A 21,467-nucleotide genomic window follows, 5' to 3' on the forward strand; every position below is an offset into this window, starting at 1 on the left:
GACTGTAAATTGTTTTGCCTGTTATGTGTTTTATATTGTTAAGATGTGGGTAGGTTTAGGGTAGGAGTTGGGTTAGTTGCTCCAAAATAAAAAAGTAGCCTTTAAATATTAATGAAATCATGTCTGCTTTTAAAAACGCAAAGAATTAAATGCATCTGTGTATGACGCCAAATGTTTCTCATTGAAATGAATGGAGCACCCAGCGCGCCGATAAATGACGCCTTTAGCGTCTTCATTGTGATATACTTTACATTGTGAGGCACTTTACCATGCTTCGGATTTTGACACCTTGGGAGTGAGAACGGGTGGGGTATCGCATCATGCTAGTAGTGACACTGACCCTAGCCAAATGCAAAACTGGTGAAAAACAGTCCGAAAAGATGAGTAGGGAAAGAAAATGTCAGTGGCCTCCACCTGAAAAACCATTCCCGTTTTGGGGGTCGTCTCATTGTTGCGCATCTAGTGAACCTGTTGTTAATTTCATTAACGCCAAAGTAGCTGAAACTGATGAACAACCCCCTCTGCTACTTAACTGACCAGATCAATATCCTAGGAGTTTAACTTGATGCTATTCTCTGATTAAAAAGTGTTCCTTAATTTTTTTTTTAGCAGTGCATAAGGCACAATAATCACTGGTTTAAATCAAATGGTAGGCTATGTGGTCTTTGTAGTGAGGTTATATGAAAAACAACACGGCAGATTACTGTTTATAAGTGTTTATTGATGCATAATCACACTGTTTCACATTCTATTTTAAAAACAGTAGGCATAAACTGCACAGTAAGCAGTACATCATTATTCTGTTCTGAATAGCCACCTTTTTCCTACGCCCCATGATGCTTAGCGCGAATTGTGGGAGTAGCTAACTTGCGCTAAATTGTATATAAGTTGGCTCCATGGGTTGACTCAATGAATGGCATTTAAAAAAAAAAAAAAAAAAAAACTGGGTACAGTGAGATGACGTATTCTACCCTTAAACCATTGCACATTAAAAGGAAATTTACACTTGTGAAATCATTAACTAATTACGAAAACAGACCATGAATAACCCATAAAGCGCAGTTATTTTCGCAGCATTATGTACAATGTTTGTGACATAGCATGCGATGCAAGCTTTATTCATTTTTATTAATCTTTATTAATATTCACAAATGTTCATTAACATTTCAAAGTGATATAGGTCCTACGTCATTTTGATAGACAATTCAAATTTGCTTTAGAAATATTAAACACTGATTAGAAACGAAAAGGGTAGACAATTACATTTTGAAGAAACACCCGTGTGAAATCAAATCAGGAAAGAATTATAAAAAATTATATTCTGTAGGCTGCTACAGTGAAATATCGCAAATTAAATCGGGAGACTACCATAGGTCTTTCACACGCAGTAGGCATTTTCCTATGCCTTTTTCATACTGTTTCAGCGGAATACAAAGGCAAGATTAAAATAGCCTACCACACTTTACATTATTATTTTTCTGACGTCTAAAACCAGACCACGAAGGAAATTCTGCAGCTTATTCAGTCAAACCCACGGAAAAGGATTATTTGTAGTGCAAACGTATGGTTTTAAATGAATTGTTTCAGTCTTTTTGAGTGGAGCTTTCCCAAACCGGAAGTGCCTTTCTGGATCTAAAACGCAGTAGGAAAAAGGTGGATGTTTCTTGTGGAAGTGAACATGATAGCTGCAGTATGGTGGAATAAATACATTTCAGCCCATAGTATAAAAGCATCCAAAGCAAGCACATGCAGTCTCTCTCTAGGCCTGTAGTTACGTTCATATTCTCAGAGCAATACTCATTGCTCAACCCAATCTGATTTAATCTGCCTTTGCATATATCTTCCAGTAGGTGTCAGACATGATTTGGAAATCCTTAAAACCATTTTAAAAGGGCTCAACCTTTGCTCTGGTTTCAGTGTCGCTCGGGCCAAGATCTTTGTTTTTTTTATGCAGATGTCTCTATAATGCTGAGCCACTTCTATATGCTTATTTCTAATTTCCGTCACTGTCAACACGTTACACGAGTATAACAGACAAAATAGACTACCATACAAAAGTTTGGGGGCAGTTTTTTTTCCTGAAAGAAATAATCAAATACTTTTCTTCAGCAAGGGTGCAAAAAAATTATCAGCAAAAAACTTTACACTCTCATGAAAGATTTCTATTTCAAATACATCCTGAAAGGAACGTGTCACAACATGAAGCAGCACAACTTTTTTCAACATTGATAATAATAATAATACATTTTTCTTGAGCATTAAATTAGCATATTAAAAATGATTTCTGAAGGATCATGTGATTCTGAAAACTGGAGTAATGATGCTGGAAATGCATCACAGAGGCCAATTCTTTAAAAAACAGTGAAAAACCCAAATTTCTGAACGAGTGTAAAGTTACACCTCAACTCAGAGATGTAATAAAGTATTTGCAGCAACATACACTGTAAAAAATAAAAACCGAAAATGTACTGTTCATTTTCTGCCAGTACATCCAGTAATTTTATGGAAATTTCCGTTAACCCTTTAACCACAAACTAATGCAATGTGTAATTCAAAATACAGGTAAAACACCTGTAAAACACCAATACAGAAGATTCCTTCATATTTATACAGTAGCCTCCATTGTACCCTGTTTTTACAGACTTTTTTTTTTTTTTTTTACAGTGTAGAGACAGTTGTGTATTAGTCTCCTCAGGCTGTCTAGGAATCTAAAAGCTTGTCTGAAGATGCGGGTGGAGCTCTAACACGTGTAGTTCCCATTGACAGCAATCCAGAGGACGTGCCAATGTCTCATACCAGCCATTTCTTAATGACAACACTGATGTCATCACAGTGGCGACAGGTTATTAGTCAAATCTCAGTCTGATAAGACATTTTCACGTCATTGTGTGAAAACAATCTTGGTTTTCAGCACATGCATGCCTTTCAAAGACACTAACCCTGATTAGCATCTGCACACACCAGCTAAACATCTGGACTGCGGTTGAGACGGCCTTTGGGAAAAGTCTGTACTCGCGATCCCTGGTGCACCCTATGAGCCCGGCAGGGGCAGAGAAGAGATCTGCGAAGCTCTTGGCGAGCATCGTTGCAAAGAAAGATGTAGAAAAGAGGGTCTAGGAGGGTGTTGAGGCTTGTGAGCCCGTAGCAGATTCGATAGTAAAGGTAGAGGGAAACCTCCACTGAACACTGGTCTTTTTCACTTTCGGTGAGAAGCAGGGTGAAAAACCTGTAGCCGACCACCAGATGATAAGGACCAAAAATGACAATGAAGATGACAGTGATGACGACCAGGGTGGCGACGATCCTGCGGCGTTCGTGATCCAAGACAGATGGGGAGTTTCGTAGAGTCACCCCAATCCGGGCAGAGGTGTAACTGAATGTGAATAAGAGAAAATAAAGGACAAAAGGTTAAGAATGATTGAGTTATGATTGTGTTTACAGTAGCATTCCTGTAAAGAGACAGACGCTGTATCTGTGTTTATCATCTTTACAATGGCATTTTGCTGGTATGCTAATTCATTCCTGGGCCTGTGTTCTGAAACAATGTCTTTAATGTGGCAATAAATACGGGTTGCTAAAAAGTTTGTAGGGGCAGTAACAAACATAAGTGTCTACGATAATAAATCTTTAACAAATAACCTTTAAAACACGTGCCAAGTTCTTAGAAATGTACTCATGTACTTCATGTTAGTTTCATTTTTGAAAAATATTTATACCATTTTCATCCAAAATATCAAATTAATTATGCTAAAAAAGTTGTGATGAAACCGCATGATAAAAATCTAAAATATAGATTTAATTATATTTTAAATCTAATTTATAGATTTAAAATGTATATATATATATATATATATATATATATATATATATATATATATATATATATATATATATATATATATATATATATATATAACAAAGTATTCATTCCTGGACATGGTGTTAAGGAATCTAATCACAGGTCATTTTACAGTCTGAACTTGTCAAGGTATATGAACAGAGGACTTGATAGGTTTGAATATGAAGTAGTAAACATAATCCAAAGTGACACGTGATAAAAAATATAAAGGATAGTATCGGAGCTCCAGAGCCATCCATGGACAAGAGACCAGTCCTGGACTTTACATTGTGTTTTACAGCTCCAGAGCCATCTGTATAACCACCAGCGGTCACACAGGCTTTGGAGACCACACAAGATGCAGTCGCCAACGGGACAGAGAACGAGATGAGACAGAGAACAGCGAGAGAATGACCTGAGGAGTTACTCCTCGCGTCTTGGGCACAGTTACAAATGAAGGTAAGACACAAATCACACATAAAACAGTCCAAACAACACATGAGTTGAAGACCAAATGATCTATTGACAACAAGCGACAGACACTTGTGGCAAGCAGGGCAAGGCCGAGGCCGAGGCCGAGAGAAAGAACGAGGCCTGTGTGGTGTGAGTGCTAATGAGTCTCACGGAGGAGCTCCGTGAGGATAAAAGGAGAAGAGACCAGAGAGACCAGTCCTGGACTTTACACTGTGTTTTGTTAATGTTTGTGTGGCAGTTGTCCATGAGGGGCTGCCGCTTTACCTAGTTTTTTAAATTTTTTAGATACATTTTTAGGTTTTTGGTTACTCAGGACCGCCCACAACATTTGAGCTTGGGCGGTTCGGTCTGGACTTGATCCATAGAGGAGTGATTACGCCTGAACAGAAACTGTTCGAACCAATGAAATCATCAGGGCGGGCTTTAGACGATGATTGACAGATGATCAACAGTAACGTAATCAAATTCTTTTTTTTTCAACACCGGCAAAGATCGTGTATTCCAGTGTGTGTACAGACAGGGCTGCCAAGTTTTTACAACAAAACATGCCAACTACTAGCCTAAACAATAGCCACTCATGGAGGGTTCTCCAGAAAAAAATGGCTTTTGGTGGGTAAAATGTGTTATTTTGGCAAGGTTGCCTGTTAAAATGTGCATTCCTGGGTCTATATATCACATAATTGAGGTCGCTTCAACCCACCGACATGGAAAACAACCCGCTGGGAAAAAACGCAGACTTGACAACAGTGCAGTTGAGCTCTGTTGACATTTGACAACTAACGTTATGCGTCTCTCCATTGCTCTGATTGGTTTTAGGTCTATCCAATTGAGGTCTTTCCTGGTTCGGTTGAAACGCCCCATAATGGAGCAGTATCAGACTAATCTAGAAATCTAGACGCACCCTAACGGCAGCAAATCTAATCTGCCGCGGGTGTCATCTAGCAACTCTCAATACCCTTATGAGCTGTAAACGCCTAACTCTTGCCGGACCAATCACATCGTGTATAGAGTCGGTGGGTGGGGCCATAATGACGACGGCCGAGTTGCGTTTGCGTGATTCTAGTAAACACAGAAGCTGGCGAACGGCGGCGGTCTTTCGAATCAGCTTTGACCGCGACTCTGGAAGACTTGGAGTTAAGCTTTTCTCTGAGAAAAGAACAAAGAACGGCACTGAAGTCATTCTTAAAAAGGGAAGATGTGTTCGGAGTTTAGCCGACCGGATACGGCGAATGTTTAATCTGTCAACGAGCTCTGCTTCACCTTCGTTGCTCTGGTTGGTGTAGCGCTATCCTATCGCGTGCAGAGGGAGTTTGAAAGACAACCGTTTATCCGCCCCTCAGATTGAGCTGTAAATGGTGAGTTTCCAGACCAAACATCTTGATGTGGGTCTGACTTGTCAGGCTAGTATCAGATTCATATTCTGACTAGAATTGAGTATGACCACGTCAGACTAGGTTTTTGGACTAATAGCGAAGTTTTCAGCTCTGAAACTTACAGGATATTCTTATAGTATGATGACCTCTTTATATGTCAAAAGCTCAAGGAAAATCGTATTTCTCAGTTCATGACCTCTTTAAATAAATTATTAGTTGTGGACCAAATAAGATGCTTCACTGAAACACTAAAGCATGAATGCAAGTGCCTTTCACTTACCCTAGTATAGAGCAGGGCATCAGGAACCCTAAAGCAACTGTGGCGATTTTGAAGTAAGCATATCTGGTGCTCACGGGGTACTGCTCCAGACACAGCTCTCTCTGGGGCTCGAACACCGATGGGTAGAGGCCCGTCAGGCAGAACAGAAATATCAAAGTCCACACTACTACACCAGAAAAGGCTGCCACGCGCACTTTCCGCACGCCACGGCTGCTTAGAGGATACACGATTGCAAGACAGCGGTCCAGGGCAATGAGGCAAAGAAAAATGACGCTGGCATAGAGGTTAACGTAGAAAACGTAGCCCACTAGCTGGCATGTCACAGACCCGTAAGGCCAGTGGTGGTCTCCCTGCAGATAAAGGATCCACAGTGGCAAGGTGAGGAGCTGGAGAAGATCTGAAAGCAGTAAATTGAGGATATAGACCAGCTGGCAGCCGCCTCCACCAGACCGGCCCAGCTGGTACAGTCCCCAGAGGGAGAGCAGGTTGGCTGGGAGTCCCAGAGAGAAGGCGAGGCTGTAGATGTAGGTCAGACCTACTCGGTCATTTGCCAGAGGGATTTGGCAGCTCCCATTGGTCATGTCTGTGGAAAATTAGGGAAATAATTGCACAACTCTTAAAAGTAAAGTTTTTTTTAATGGTTTCATGAAGAACCTTTAATATCCAAAGAACCTTTCCAATGCACAAAAGGGTTCTTTGTAGTGAAAAAAGACTATAAAATGGTTGGGAAAAAATGGTTCTTTAAAGAACCTTTCACAGAACGGTTCTGTGGGGAACCAAAAATGGTTCTTCTATATATGGCATCATTGTGAAAACACCTTTTTGGTTCTTCCTGGTACCTTTATTTTTATGGGTGTATATAACAGGAACGCACAATATATCGGTACCAAATTGGTAATCTGAAGATATTAGTCATTTTTGATATTGAATCATACTGGATATTAAATTGTGCCTACTATTTTTTACATTACAATGAACTTTACCATCATCTAACGTACAACCTTTAAAAAAACACTAATTATGTAAAAACCGCTTTAGTAAATCACTATATTCTATCATTCAAAAGGTTTAAAAAAAGAAGAAGAAATTAACACTTTTATTGAGCAAGGACATGTTTAATTTATCAAAAGTGAAAGTATGACTTTTACTTTGTTACAAAAGATTTCTATTCCAAATAAAATAATCCTGAAAAAAATGCATCAGAGTCTCCATAAAAATATGAAGCTGCGACGGAGCAACTGTTTTCAACATTGATGATAATCAGAAATGTTTCTTGAGCAGCAAGTCATCATATTAGAATGATTTCTGAAGGATCATGTGACACTGAAGTAATGCTGAGGAACAAAATGTATAACTGTACCTTTAAAGGTAGACAAATGGTCCTTAGGGTATAAATCTGCCATTGTTTACCTCTACTTAGAGGTACGAAAATGTACCCCTAAGGGTACCACCCCAGTGTCGGCCATTCACTTGTACCTTTCCTCTTTTTTTTTTTCTTCTTCTTTTTTTTTGGAGAGTGCATATTTTAAATATATTATTAATAAATAAAAAAATCATACCAATTCCAAACTTCGGAATGGTAGTGTATTTTTCATATAGTGTATGTTCTGATGTACCACTTTAAACATCAACCATAACATGAAAAATGTATCATACCCTACCGGCCAGAATTTTAATAATGTGCATCTCTGGCTGTTTTTAGGGATATTGTGCAGAGGGATGATAACTTACTCAGAAGCATGGTTTCTAGGGCTGTGACTTGTCCATGACAGTTTAATCTTCAAACTCTTCATTAAACATGCTGAACCAAACCTCTCCACTGCTCTTAGTTTTCCCAATCACTGCTGACAATTAAGCCACCTTAGCAGAGCACAGAAATGTCACATGACACGGTTCTGCTATAGAATTAATGTTTGACATAAGATTATAAATAGAACAATCAACAAACTGCTGTTCCAGAACATAATGCACAATTTATTACAAAAGGAGAAATATTCTCACCTCGATTTGATCTTGAGAGTGTCTTCGGCATGTCCAGCTCCACTACATGTGCATGAACCTGTATGTGTGTGTGTGTGTGTGTGTGTGAGAATCAGAGTGGAAAGTGTCCAACCAGGGGCTTGTCTTGCTTTTTGATCATTTCCCCCAGCAGGAAGCCACTTCTACTGCTTTTGAGCAGCAACATCCTGAAGCCTTTCTCCTTCAGAACAAAAACAGCCTCCTGCCTGCTGGCCATTATGTGAGGCAGAGATATGAGAGAGTCCAGGCTGTTCTTTCAGACGGAAGGGCCACTGAGAGACACGCCGTAACACCCTTACAAATGTCCCCTGTGACACCCTTCTACCCCATGCCCCCCTGGCCTGCTCAGGACACTGTTTTGATTGGTGTATCTACACAAAGTAAAAGCAAAGTTCCCAAACAATAGATGTTTTAGCAGCCAATGTACATTTGTGAACAAAGTAATCCTTTGGGCTGGTCTGAGTATTTCAGAAACTGCTGATTATTTAAGCTCAACCATCTCTATAGGGTTTACAGAGAATGGTCCAAAAAAGATCAAATATCCAGGGAGCGGCGGTTCTGTGGGGGAAAATGCCTTGTTGAGAACGGCCACACTGGTTCAGCAGATAGAAAGGCAACAGTAACTCTAATAATCACTTGTCTCAACCAAGGTCACATGCAGGAACAGGAAACTGAGGCTACAGTTCACACGGGACACCAAAACTAGACAATAGAAGGTGCGACACTAAGGTCAGAATTTGGCGTGAACCACATGAAAGCATGGACCCATCCTGCCTCATCCTCATCCCACACTACCAGCAGCCTATTTTCTTGGCAACTTTGTGCTCCTTAGTATCAATCGAGTATCGTTTAAACACCACAGCCTACCTGAGTATTGATGCTGAACATCAGAGGTGGACAAACTACACAACGCCTTTACTTGACTACTGGTGAAATAAGTGAAAGTTGTAAAGATAGATTTTTACTTTAGCAAACTTACAGAAGTACGTGCATTTAAAAGTACTATATCAAAAGTAAACACATTATTGTATTAAGGTTGCATTGATGAACGCACGCTGTGCCATCATGTTGTTTAAGCCAGTCATTGATAAACTAATTTCAATGCTTGTTTAAAAGTCACAAAGCTCTTATCAATGTCAAAATCATACTAAAAGAAAGGTTTCTACAGTGTGTTTATTTGACAAGATTATGTTAAAACATATTTCTAAAAGGACTTCAGTTTACATTATTAGACCAACTATGTTTTTGCATGGTAACTAACGTCATCGTCAAACTTTACCCGTGTTAGCAGTGTATCCATAATGGTATGCAACTTGGCAGGCAAATCCATAAAAATAAACAAATGTTTTTTTGTCGTTGTCTTTTTCAGTTGTGTGTTTTTTGTAATAATTTTGCCTGTGTTAATGCTAACATACTTTGGCACAGGTATGCATTTTATTGGAATTGGACTATTTCACCCCCATTTCCTTTAAAATAAATAAATTTTGCACTTGGTACACAGCATTCTACCTCTCATTACCTTTTGGACAAAACTATATATATATATATATATATATATATATATATATATATATATATATATATATATATATATATATATATATATATATATATATATATATATATATTTGGACATTTAACTATAAATTATGCAATCTTTGTTAATAGGCGTTCATTCGGTTGCTTCAAAATTAAAAATGTTACTATTTTTTTACCAGATGGTGCCATTTTCTCAGGTTTGGCCTATAAAGCAAACATGTTTCATAAAATATGTATTTTATACACTCTAAAAAATGTTGGGTTGTTTTAACCCAGTGATGGGCCAAATATGGACTAACCCAGCAATTGGGTTGTTTTAATCCTGCGGTGAAATATTTGCTTAAGACTTAAAACAACCCAATTGCTTGGTTAGTCCATATTTGGCCCAACATTGGGCTGTTTTTTACCCAGAAGTTTTTATAAAACATTATTCATAAAACATTTTAATAAACTTAAACTTTTTTTTTTTTGGTTTCACTTTGTAAACTTTTTTGACTTCAACAATAATCTGCCAATGGTCTTTTTTTAAATGAGACTAAACTTAAGTCTCCCAGTATTTTTTTTTTTTTTTTTTTTTGACGTGGGCATTTTTGTCATCTACACTCTAAATAATGCTGGGTTGTTTTTTAACCCAAAATGCTTGGTTAAGACTGTTGGGTAATTTTTGTTGGTTTATTTGATCACATTTTAAACACCATTGGGTAGTTTCAAATTTCCAGTCGTTGGGTTAAACCTGCTGGGTCGCAATGCTTGGTTGATTCTCCCCTGCGCTTGGTTGTTTCACGTGCTTCCCGCCTTGATTTAAATTAGCTCCCAAACTGTCATTTTGAAAGGACAATGCTAAAGGCAAAGCCACTGGTTGCAGATGTTTTAAGATATGTTCATATGTTTTCATTAATAATCATTTTAATTAGCATAGTTATAGTTTTTTTTCTTCTTCGCGGCAACAATCCTTAAGCTGACATGACGTGAAGACGACAAAAGTTTTACCTCAGAATCCGATGCAATGTAACTTACTGACTCGTGTTAGTTCAGGTAGGCTAGGCATGTGAGACGATAGATTAATACAGTTTGTAATTACACGAAACCATGATCCCCTTACGAAAAATTAAACATGGTTTTATGTAGGGATGTCACAAGTAGGCCTACTGGTACTTCGGTACCAACTACATACTGAAATGTTAAAAATGTGACGCGTCACGCAGGGCTCCAGACTGTAGACGAATATATACCAGTGCCTGTGTATATTAAATATTATTTAAATATTACTCTTCCATGTTTTGCGTCTCTGTGTGAATGACGGGGGCGCGTGTCATATCATGAACACAGACACTCAAAAGTCAAGGCAACCCGTCAAAATAAAAGTTTGATTTAAACGTGAATAAATTGACAGAATATGGTAGTTGTCATTGTTGCCAATTTTAACTAATTTGTGTATTGTACCATTTGTCAAGCAATAAAAATGATTGTTTTAACAGTCTAAACATGCATTCTTCATTTGTTCTTTCATGATTGTCTAGTTTTACAGTAGGACAATGCACAGGAGAAATTTTAAGAACAACCCAGCAAGAATAACCCAGAATAGCAAATCCATTATTAATGGTAAAATATTGACTACATTTTGGGTTTTCTCAACAGCCCAGCCTGCTGGGTTAAAATGCCACTGGGTTAATTTAACCCAGCTTGTTTTCGGTCCAATATTTACCCAGCGCTGGGTTGCCAATTGGGTTGTTTTTAACCCAGCCATTTTTAGAGTGTATGGTACATTTTTTTAATTGATGCACCAGGGGGAATTTTGACAGCAAATGTTGATTTAGTTTTAGTGATAGTCTTTTGACTAAAATGCCATTTAGTTTTAGTCATATTTTGTTTTAGTTAAATATAAGATTTTAGTAGATCGACTACAGTTCTGTACTCTGGCGTCTGAGAAGCAGCTTTATGTGTGCACACAGAAAAAAACGCACTGAATTGAGCTCTCTTTCGAGCCACCATCATTTGGAGGACTGCTGCTAAATTTGCTTTATTATGCAGATGTGAACATGTGGTAAATGAATGAGAGCAGGAAAAAATTCATGACCTGAGATAAGAAATACCAGGAAGTGGATTAGAACTGAAACAAGCAAAGAAGTGGCCCATTGAACTTTTAATGATGATTTAAAACACAGTGAGAGAGCAGAGGAACAATGTCAAGGCTGAACTGAATACATCTCAGTGGCTTCTTTATAGGCACTAAATTATGTGTTTGGTAAAGACTTCAAAATTAGAACAGCATTCAGAGTACAACGATGCATATACGCTTTATTATTCCATTTATATGAGTTTTTAATGAGCTGTCACAACCATAAAGTCAGTCAAACTATACTTATTGATACCTCTTCTGATACTGTAAAAAATACACACTTTATAAAATACTGATAAACAATATTCAGGCATTGCATTTACAATTTACATGAGGCCAGATCAGACTTTTCCAGACACCATTCATGAGGCTCTCCGTGCATGCATTCCCTGGGAATCAACCCAGAATGTATTTAGCAGCAGATGTTTTGTTATTGCACAACATGGTAAAAAACAGATTTCATGCTGTTTTTGTTTTGTTTTGTACAGACTACCAAAAAATAAATGAAATGGACCAGAGTTGGATAGGGAACATTTTTTGCAAACTGCATGATGTTTAATTTAGTTTCACCCAGTTTTGAAATAAGTAGTGTTGGGCAAGTTACTGAAAATTAGTAATTAGTTAAAGTTACTATAGTTACTTCTTTTAAAATAATTAAATTACTTTACCAATTACAGTATATCAAAAGTAATTAGTTACTATAGGGAAAGTACCTTTTAGGCTAGAAAGGCAGGTCCAAGGCACTCAGTTAAGTGAAGGATAAGGAAATAATTAAAAAGCCTTTATTTGGTATGGCTTAAGTCATTTTAAAATACAAGAGCCAACATGTTTCGACCCAAATTGGTCTTCATCAGGGCTAAGCAACACAATGAATGAGAATGATAACAATTTATATGTTACACCCCATAACCCAACGACATCCAATTAGCCTAATAAGGACTAATACAATCAATTAATCCAATGAGGCAATCAGGTGTACAGGATTGGGGATACCAACGTAATAGGGAAAGAAAAAACACGAAAAACAAACAAACAAAAAAACAGCCAAACTCTATTGGGGAGTTTGTCTGTCTTTTTTTTTCTTTCCCTCTTTCCCTATTACATTATCCCCAATCCTGTACACCTGATTGCCTCATTATTAGTTATTACTAATATATTATTACTCATATTAGTCCTTATTAGGCTAATTGGATGTGGTTGGGTTATGGGTGGGGTGTAACATATAAATTGTTATCATTCTCATTCATTGTGTTGCTTTGCCCTGATGAAGACCAATTTGGGTCGAAACATGTTGGCTCTTGTATTTTAAAATGACTTAAGCCATACCAAATAAAGGCTTTTTAATTATTTCCTTATCCTTCACTTAACTGAGTGCCTTGGACCTGCCTTTCTAGCCATTTGACTTTTCCCTTTCCCAAGAGCACCGATTACAGACTATTTAACTCCACCAGAGCGCCGGGTTGAATCTGTTACAGTACCTTTTAGGCTACTTTTATGTCTGCTTTTTAAATGTAAATATGAAGTGAATAGTTAAACACAATAAACAGAATTGTTAGACCTATTTATTGTCATTAACAGGGCAACAGGCCTTCAAATCAAGCAGTATCGTGGTGTTTAGTGTCCAGCACTCCTTTAGCGCAGCTGGGAGAGTTAGGGTGCTTTCACATCTCTAGTTCCGTTCGTTTGGTTCGAACCAAGGGCAAACAATTATACATTGTTTCATTTTCCAGCTTTTTTGGTTCCTTTTCACACCACACTGATTGCTTTGGTTCCGAACTAGTTGAAACGAACCAAAACGCAGGCACGTGACAACATCCACATCACTCATTGGCCATGGCGTATTTCCTAAACTGCTTTTCGATTGGCCAGAATTTACGTTTGGGAAAATACCAACAGAAGAGGAAAAGCCAGCAAACTATAATAACACTATGGAGAGACGACTGCGCGGGCTGGTTTTGTCCCTGGCCATAATCTACTACACGGTGTGTATTTACCACAGTATGCAAACAATACATTTCTATAATGAAGCGCGGATGCGACTTGAAAACAACGTTCTAATAAACTGAAGACGGCGAGCGCGCATCGCTCGTCACTTCAAGAGGAGGCGTGCATTAATTATTCTTAACTCTGACATGCTCATCTTGCAAACATATTGCCGACGATCTATCAGGTAATGTCACACTCTAAAAAATTATGGGTAAAAAACAACCCAATGTTGGGTCAAATATGGGCTAACCCAGCAATTGGGTTGTTTTAACCCAGCAATTGGGTTGTCTTAAGCAAATATTTAACCCAACTGCAGGGTTAAAACAACCCAATCGCTGGGTTAAAATAAACCAATTGCTGGGTTAGTCCATATTTGACCCAACATTGCGTTAAAACAACGAAGAATTTTTTTAGAGTGCATGCACATAATGTCAGCGCAGCTGGTTTAGTCCAAAAATGATCAGTACTTTTGCATTTGGTTCTGTTCGAGGTCGGATCACGTTCTCACCACAAACAAACCGCTCCAGAGTTCGTTTGAAAGCGTCGTGAGACCAGCTCTTCAAGGAGGTCTCGGTACGCTTGTTTGGTCCGCTTTTGGTGCGCACCCGAGTGCGATTGCTGCTTTCACACCTGACCAAACGAACCGCACCAAAGAGGGAAAGGAACTCGAGTACGATTCAACCGAGGCAGGTGTGAAAGCACCCTTATGGCCTTTTTACACCTGCTCACTTCATTCATTTTTCTCTGACCAGATATCAATCCGATTGCGAAAAGACCAAGGGTAAATGCCTTCCGACATTCTTTCGAAATTGATTTAAATCTGATCACTCAAAAAAAGGTAAAGAAGGAGCGACGACAGTGAAGGGACGAGAGAGGACCAGGCCTGGACTTTATGTTATTTTGACACTTTATTATGAGGGGCTACCTGTGGTTTTACTTTCAGTTTGTTTATTCATTTTGGTTTGTTTAAGTGTGTTTAAACGTCCGCCGGTTCCCCCCTCCTTCTTCCCATATCTACGAACTTCCTTACAGCGAGTAACAAACTCATTTCAATTTCAGTAGCCTAGTTGTAATTATGCTACTTTATTTAAAAATATATATTTAGTTACATGCGCGTTACCGCTAAAAGTATTGGAATTATAAAATAAGTGCATATCAAAAGCTCAGTCCACCTTCCTCTTTTTGATAGACTTCTTGCAACACAAAAGCATACAGACATATACTGATGTCAAAAGAGCAATCGCAGTGAATGCCAGTAGAAATGCCAATACGTCGAGGTTGTGGTAAGAGTACCAAGGCAAATTGTTGGCCTCAGAGCGAAGATGAGCCGCTCCTTTGTGTCTCATGACAAACTCAATCCAAAAAGTGGCACTATCAAGAGGAGACATGGGCCGATCGTGATGCAGCTCGGACAGTTTGCGGATGCCGTTTCGGTACAGCGGGTTCTCCAGGACGTCTCTGAGGGCTTCGAGGAATTCTTGCGACGTAAGTGTTGCGACTTTAAGCACTCGAGCCGCGCTTCGAATCTGCAGGCGCAGAACGTTGTCAAACTGGTCAAAGAGGAGCGGCAAAGCTAAGACGGGGACTCCATGGTAAATAGCTTCGAAGATACCGTTGGTGCCCCCATGAGATACAAACACGCGAGTCTTTGGATGGCCCAGGAGATCATTCTGAGGAAACCAGTCTAGAAGTAAAGTGTTGTTTCCCAGGGTCGAGGGTCGTTCCCCGCGGTACCTCCATACGATTTTTTGAGGGATCTCCGCAAAGGCGGAGGCGATTGTCTCTGTGATCGCTTTAGGGAGAGCACTGACCACAACTCCCAAAGACATGACGACTACTCCATGCTCTCCTGAGCTCTGCATAAACTCTTCCAGTTCCACAGGAAGTGCTTGAGCCGGCTTACATTGAAAGCCGCCTATGTAGACCAAGTTAGGCATGCTGGGTCGTGGAAACTCAAAAACAAAGTCCATTCTTATTAACCAAATGTCCGCAGATTGCTGCATCGACAGAAGGTCAGCACCAGGTGGGAAGTGACGCTCAAGCAGTTGGGTGTAAATAGGCATGATGATGTATCGCTCCTGAAGTAGGCTGAAAAAATACCGTATGAAATTTTCTGTCCGTTGCAGGAAGCTCATCTGGTCGTGGAGCAGTGAATTATACATTGGGACGTAGGATGGAGGTGATGGAGCAGTTTGCATGTGGCAATCCCCAGCATTTAGCCAACGTACGTTGTAAACCATGGGAACGCGGAGGAAATTGGCTAACAGGACTCCGACTGGGAACGCCGGGTCTGTTAGAAGCAGGTCAAACTTATCCTCTCGCAAGCGTTCGACGAGCCCTGCGTCATCCAAAATGGAAGAAATCATTCGAAGCGCTCCGTTGTGAAATACCTTTAGCATGTTGGTGATATCTTTCTGCTGTTCAAAGAAGCGAAAGAAGGGGGACATCCTTTGTAGTGCTAGCGACCTCTCGATCAAAAACTTAAAGTAGTCAAGGCCGACGTCTTCATAATCCGTTGGGTTGACAGTGATGGTGCTGTAGAGGGACGGATTATCTTGGATGTACCAACTTTTAGACAAACGCACCACTGTAAGGCTGTGGCCGCGGGTGTGGAGATTTCTCAAGATGACTTGCATGTTCACCCAGTGACTGCCATCCTCAGGCAACACCAGGATATTTCCACCATTACAGCAGCACGACACAAAGAGTAGACAAGTCAGTGCAGATAGTTGTGTGGACCGCAAATCCATTTTTTAGAAAGCTGTAAATAAACACAGAGAGAGAGAGAGATTTATTTAAATATTTCATGTATACAATAGACATGGTTATGAGCAAACACTGTATGTTTCAAATGTAGATGTAAACAGACAGCACTTTTGGAAGAGTAATGACAATGCAGCACTCTGTTAAAGCTGCACTATGTAATTTGTAATATGTCCCTAGAGGTCGCCTATTCAAAACAAAGGCGTAGTTTGTTGATGCCAAGTTTGAGCAGAATCTTGGGACATGTGGTCTTCACCTCACAGCCGATGGGAAAGAATCGGGATCGGACTCGGGCAGAAATCCCGAGTCCTATGGATGTGATTGATGTGATTATTAACGTTACTGTAGTGTGAAGCAGAGCAGGGCCGAGTGTTGAGGAGCTGAGTACGGCCGCTGGAGCGATTGTTACACAAACACACGCCTCGCGAGCAGCGGGACTTTTATTATGACGGGAGACAGTCGCCGGCGCCGTTTCCGCTTTTCCGGTCATGAGTATGAGGTAACGCAGCTCTGTTTACCATATTAGACACATTTAAGTGTGTTTAAATGATGTTCTGACGTTACTCTGTGCGTTCGCTCAGCGGCTGCGGTGACACTTGTTCACACTGCTAAGAGTAAAGCGCTTCTGCAGAATAAAAGCGGAAACCGAGAGTAACGCAGATATGACGCCATTAACAGGCGACTCCCTCAGACGTCCCGGCTCATTGCTTAAAATAGCAATTTCTCACAATTTACAAATAGTTGGAAACATTTGGGGGTATTGTAAGAACAAAATATATATCACTGGCCTAGTGGTTTTTGGATATTTTACTGCAGAAATCCTACATAGTGCACCTTTAAGTCTCCTCCAGCACATCCCAAAGACTTTCAAAGAATTTGTCACACTTTCTTTATTTGTTTAAAAGAAATAAAAAGCTATACACACACCACTAATTAGGGTTAAAAGAACTGTTGCCAAACATAGAAGTTGCTTGAAATGTAATAATCATTGCAATATTCTTAAAATCATAGACTTTTTAAGCATTATTCAAATCCAAACCGGGTAGTGTATCATACAATATCATATAAGCTATACATAAAATTCACGAGTTCACACTTACATATAATTTATAAAGTAAATTTAAGATACAAAAGTAGCACGTCCGATTCAACAAGCTGTCGAAGTTTGCCGAGGATTACCGAGGACTCTGATGATTGAGCTGGCGACTAAAGTCTGGAAATATGCTTATGACTACCGTTATTACATAACATTTAATTAAAAACCTGCAACAACCTTCCTGTCGAGAGATAAAAATAAATTTTACTGTAATTGATTGTGCATGCAGATTATATTTTAAGTTATATAAACGAGTTTATATTTCTTTCTATAGGTTAATTTAGACATGTAACATTTTACGCATGTCTAGGATAGTCAATATTGAATGAAATTTAACTACACAAACACCATTAACGGATAGTTCACCCAAAATAAAAATCCTGTCATAATGTCTGTAAGATATCATATTAAATGAATTATATATTAAATCTGTAAGAGTTTCTTTCTTCTGCTGAAAACATAAGAAGATATTTTGAATAATGTTTGTAAAAAAAAAGCAGCTAGAGCAACACTGACACTATGGAAAAAACACTATGGTAGTCAATGGTTGCTGTATTTGCTTTGTTACAAGCATTATTCATATCTACTTTTGTTTTCAGCAGAAGAAAGAAATTCTTGCAGGTTTGGAACACCTTGAGGGTCGGTAGCCTAAACGCACTCACTCACACAAATAAGTTTATCCGATTGTTTCAATATGCATTGACACAGATTACTTTATTTGAATGTTTCCTTGACATAACACGACACTGAGAAATGCAGACATCAATGCACGATGACGTCAGGAACCAATGAATCGCCTTTTTGAAACGGTTCATTGAGCCGAAATGTCCGAAAAGAACCGGTTCGCTGAAATGAATCGGCTTGTTTAGAATCGCTTCGAGCGGCGTGTGCTATATGGGGAGGCTGCGGACATTCTCGCGGCTTGAGGAGTCATGTAGACGGACACAGCGGGAGCGGACGGGCGGGGCGAGCTGCAGGAAATGCCGTCCGTGCTGCTGATAAACTGTTACCAAACGGAGGTAAGACTGCGTGTATATACCTCTCTTATTGATGATTGGCTGAGTGCTCTTCACTTGCCTCAATTATCTTATCATGCCCCTCCCAATCTTTGTCACTAAACAGTTAAATGAAGGCACAGTTTGAGCGTTTTATATACAACCTAGACCAATATTTACTTCACATTAGTAATGTTTCACATATCTGAAAACACTAAAGTGCAATACATTTTGCCCTGCCCATATAAACACGTTTCATGAATAGCATAATATTTACCAATAAGCATCAGGAAGGATTTATAGGAGCACACTAAAAAGAAAACAGTCAGAACTAGAGCATTTGTGATTTTGAGTTTGATCTGTCCTGCATCTATATGGCTATACTGGAATTACCTGTTTGTGTTTTCAGATAATAATCCATTTGTGAGCTGGAACAAGCAATACCGGTGACCGTGTGCAGAGTGATAATCTCCAGATCTTCAGTTAACAAGCAAAAACAAATGCTCTGCGGCTGTTCAGTGCAAGATATTCGTCTCATCCACAATGGCCAAGTCCTTACTGTCAAGAACTTCCCTCTTCCTAAATCACACATCACATCCTCTCCGGCTCCTCCCATTGGCTTTCTCTTGCAACCCATCTGCCCTGTCACGGTGTCTTTGTAGCTCAAATATTTGCATTCAGCACAACAGATGACCTCAAACACTCTATTAATCCCAAAATAAACACACCACCAAGAGGCTTTTTAACACGCTATGTGCCCATAGATCAAGGATTTTAATATTGCCTTACACATTATGAAAATAGCAGATTTTTGACTAAAACATTTGTGAAGTTTACTTTACCTTTTGTATGACTCTACGCCAATCCTGTCGACGCTCTGGTTGTCTAGACTGGGGCAAACACTGCCAAAACAAGCTTTGGATTTCCAAAATGTGTACATGCATTCAACACAGATGTAATCACATACAGCCACACTGCGTAAGACACGCAAAAACAGGCGAAAGGCTGTGTTTCTTTGTTAAACCTCCTTCTCATGCTCTGTAACATGAGATCTAAAGTGAGCTCTGGTCTCAGTTTTTGATTAGCTTTCATTCAGAGAGAGTGAAATATCCTCACTGATTGCCGGTCTGCCTTCACGTGGATCAGTGTGAAGTGTGAGGTTTGAATCGCCAGGCAAAACTGGGACAGCAAAAGAAGGGCTATCAACACTCAGCTCACACACCGTTTTCTGTTTGCCAAAAAACAGCTTGCTGGAGTGCATTTTAACGTTTACACTGTAAGGTCACTAATCTGTTCTGTGTCAAGCAAAAGCCAGGACACTGAGTACTTTAGATTCATGTGCTTTTACAACGCAGTATTTTTACATTTAAATGCATTTTACATTACATTTGTTTTATTTAGAATGGTCAATTTGTGTTACACCTTTACAATTATAATGTTATTCATCATCATAATTTGTATCAAAACATTTTAAAATAATTCACTGTAATGGAAGAGCAAAATGGCAATGGTCTTGAATATTTGAGAGCTATAAAGTCATAATCAGTAGGGGTTTGGAGATCAGAAAATTCAAAATTCCTTTTCTAAAAGAGTGTGTTTGTCATTTTCCAACAAAAATACCTGAGCATCCTAAAAACAGGATAAATTTACCTGACAAACAAATTTGTGCACATTCTGAGAATATATCTTGGAATTATTTTCTGTACCCCATTGTCTAATCGTTTTATATTGTTTAAAAAAGGGTTGTCACGGTACCAATATTCAGTAAGCAGCCAGTTATGTACACTGATAAAAAACGATCCTGTGGTGAAGTAAATACCGGTACAGAAAAACAAACAGCCTTGTTGGCAAGTGCTATTCGCACTAATTCTGCTTAACAATGCCTGGTTGGCCCAAACAAGAATAAAAACAGACATACTTACTTCAGTGGTGCAGTCAGTAAAGCAGCATATGGAACAAGCAAGATTCGAATCCTCCTTTTGCCGAGCTCACTCTTCTCCCTTTTTCCATCACACATCACATCGGAAAGGCATTTACTTTCAATAAAATTTTTCTAAAAAGTGAAAATAAAGTGCCTAACGAAATGTTTTGTGTAGGATTAGGGGTAGGTGTAGGGAGTGTTTTTATTGTCAGATGCCATCCATTTAATATTTTTAATAAAAATATTATAAAAGAGATGGCTGACCGCACACTGAATCCAAAAGAGACTAAAAAGTCTAAGAAACTATATCATTTTTATTTTTTCAATTGCATGGTGCAATAACGTGCAAAGTGCAAGTGCGTTAAAAACAGAGGAGCATGAGCAAACGTTTCAGCAGGTTGCTATCCTCAGTGCTGAGGAGCCATCTCTTTTGTTTTGCTTAAGTCTTCTCTGGCTCTACGCACCTGAAAGAAAAAGAATCTTTCCTACTGAAGAGCGCAACAACCTTCTTTGATTAATAAAAATATTATTAAATGTATAATTAAATGCAACTGTTATTATTGCATCCTGTTAATACACTAGCCTGACTTTATTAAACTAACCTGACAAGCCAGACCCACATCAAGATGTTTGGTCTGGAAACTCACCATTGACAGCTCAATCTGAGGGGCGGATAAACGGTTGTCTTTCAAACTCCCTCTGCACGCGAGAGGATAGCGCTACAACCAACCAGAGCAACGCAGGTGAAACAGAGCTCGTTGACAGATTAAACATTCGCCGTCCCGGTCGGCAAAACTCAGAACACATCTTCCCTTCTTAAGAATGACTTCAGTGCCGTTCTTTGTTCTTTTCTCAGAGAAAAGCTTAACTCCAAGTCTTCCAGAGTCGCGGTCAGAGCTGATTCGAAAGACCGCCGTTCGCCAGTTTCTGTGTTTACTAGAAGCACGCAAACGCAACTCGGCTGTCGTCATTATGGCCCCGCCCGCCGACTCTATACACGATGTGATTGGCCCGACCAGAGTTTGGCGTTTACAGCTCAGAAGGGTATTGAGAGTTGCTAGACG

At 39.3% G+C, this 21,467-nt stretch overlaps 2 protein-coding genes across 4 annotated transcripts; both read right to left on the reverse strand.

Annotated features, from left to right (window-relative positions):
• Positions 1 to 1,665: 1,665 nt before the first annotated feature.
• Positions 1,666 to 8,338, reverse strand: si:dkey-165a24.9 (probable G-protein coupled receptor 132). Of its 2 annotated transcripts, XM_067452021.1 has the most exons (4): positions 7,967 to 8,338; positions 7,697 to 7,825; positions 5,966 to 6,548; positions 1,666 to 3,373 (listed from the first exon to the last, which is right to left on the reverse strand). In XM_067452021.1, the coding sequence occupies exons 2-4, from the start codon at positions 7,704 to 7,706 to the stop codon at positions 2,965 to 2,967; spliced, it is 1,002 nt and encodes a 333-aa protein (XP_067308122.1). In that variant the 5' UTR covers positions 7,707 to 7,825; positions 7,967 to 8,338; the 3' UTR covers positions 1,666 to 2,964. The 2 variants fall into 2 exon arrangements, with proteins under 2 accessions (XP_067308122.1, XP_067308121.1); XM_067452020.1 differs by lacking the exon at positions 7,697 to 7,825.
• A 4,667-nt stretch (positions 8,339 to 13,005) lies between these two features.
• ugt5g1 (UDP glucuronosyltransferase 5 family, polypeptide G1) lies at positions 13,006 to 20,389 on the reverse strand. 2 transcript variants are annotated; one of them, XM_067446912.1, is made up of 2 exons: positions 19,325 to 20,389; positions 13,006 to 16,389 (listed from the first exon to the last, which is right to left on the reverse strand). In XM_067446912.1, the coding sequence occupies exon 2, from the start codon at positions 16,376 to 16,378 to the stop codon at positions 14,792 to 14,794; it is 1,587 nt and encodes a 528-aa protein (XP_067303013.1). In that variant the 5' UTR covers positions 16,379 to 16,389; positions 19,325 to 20,389; the 3' UTR covers positions 13,006 to 14,791. The 2 variants fall into 2 exon arrangements, with proteins under 2 accessions (XP_067303013.1, XP_067303002.1); XM_067446901.1 differs by lacking the exon at positions 19,325 to 20,389 and adding an exon at positions 18,876 to 19,016.
• Positions 20,390 to 21,467: the final 1,078 nt, after the last annotated feature.

The sequence above is a fragment of the Pseudorasbora parva genome, chromosome 1, assembly GCF_024679245.1.
Source record: "Pseudorasbora parva isolate DD20220531a chromosome 1, ASM2467924v1, whole genome shotgun sequence".
Classification (NCBI taxonomy): domain Eukaryota; kingdom Metazoa; phylum Chordata; class Actinopteri; order Cypriniformes; family Gobionidae; genus Pseudorasbora; species Pseudorasbora parva.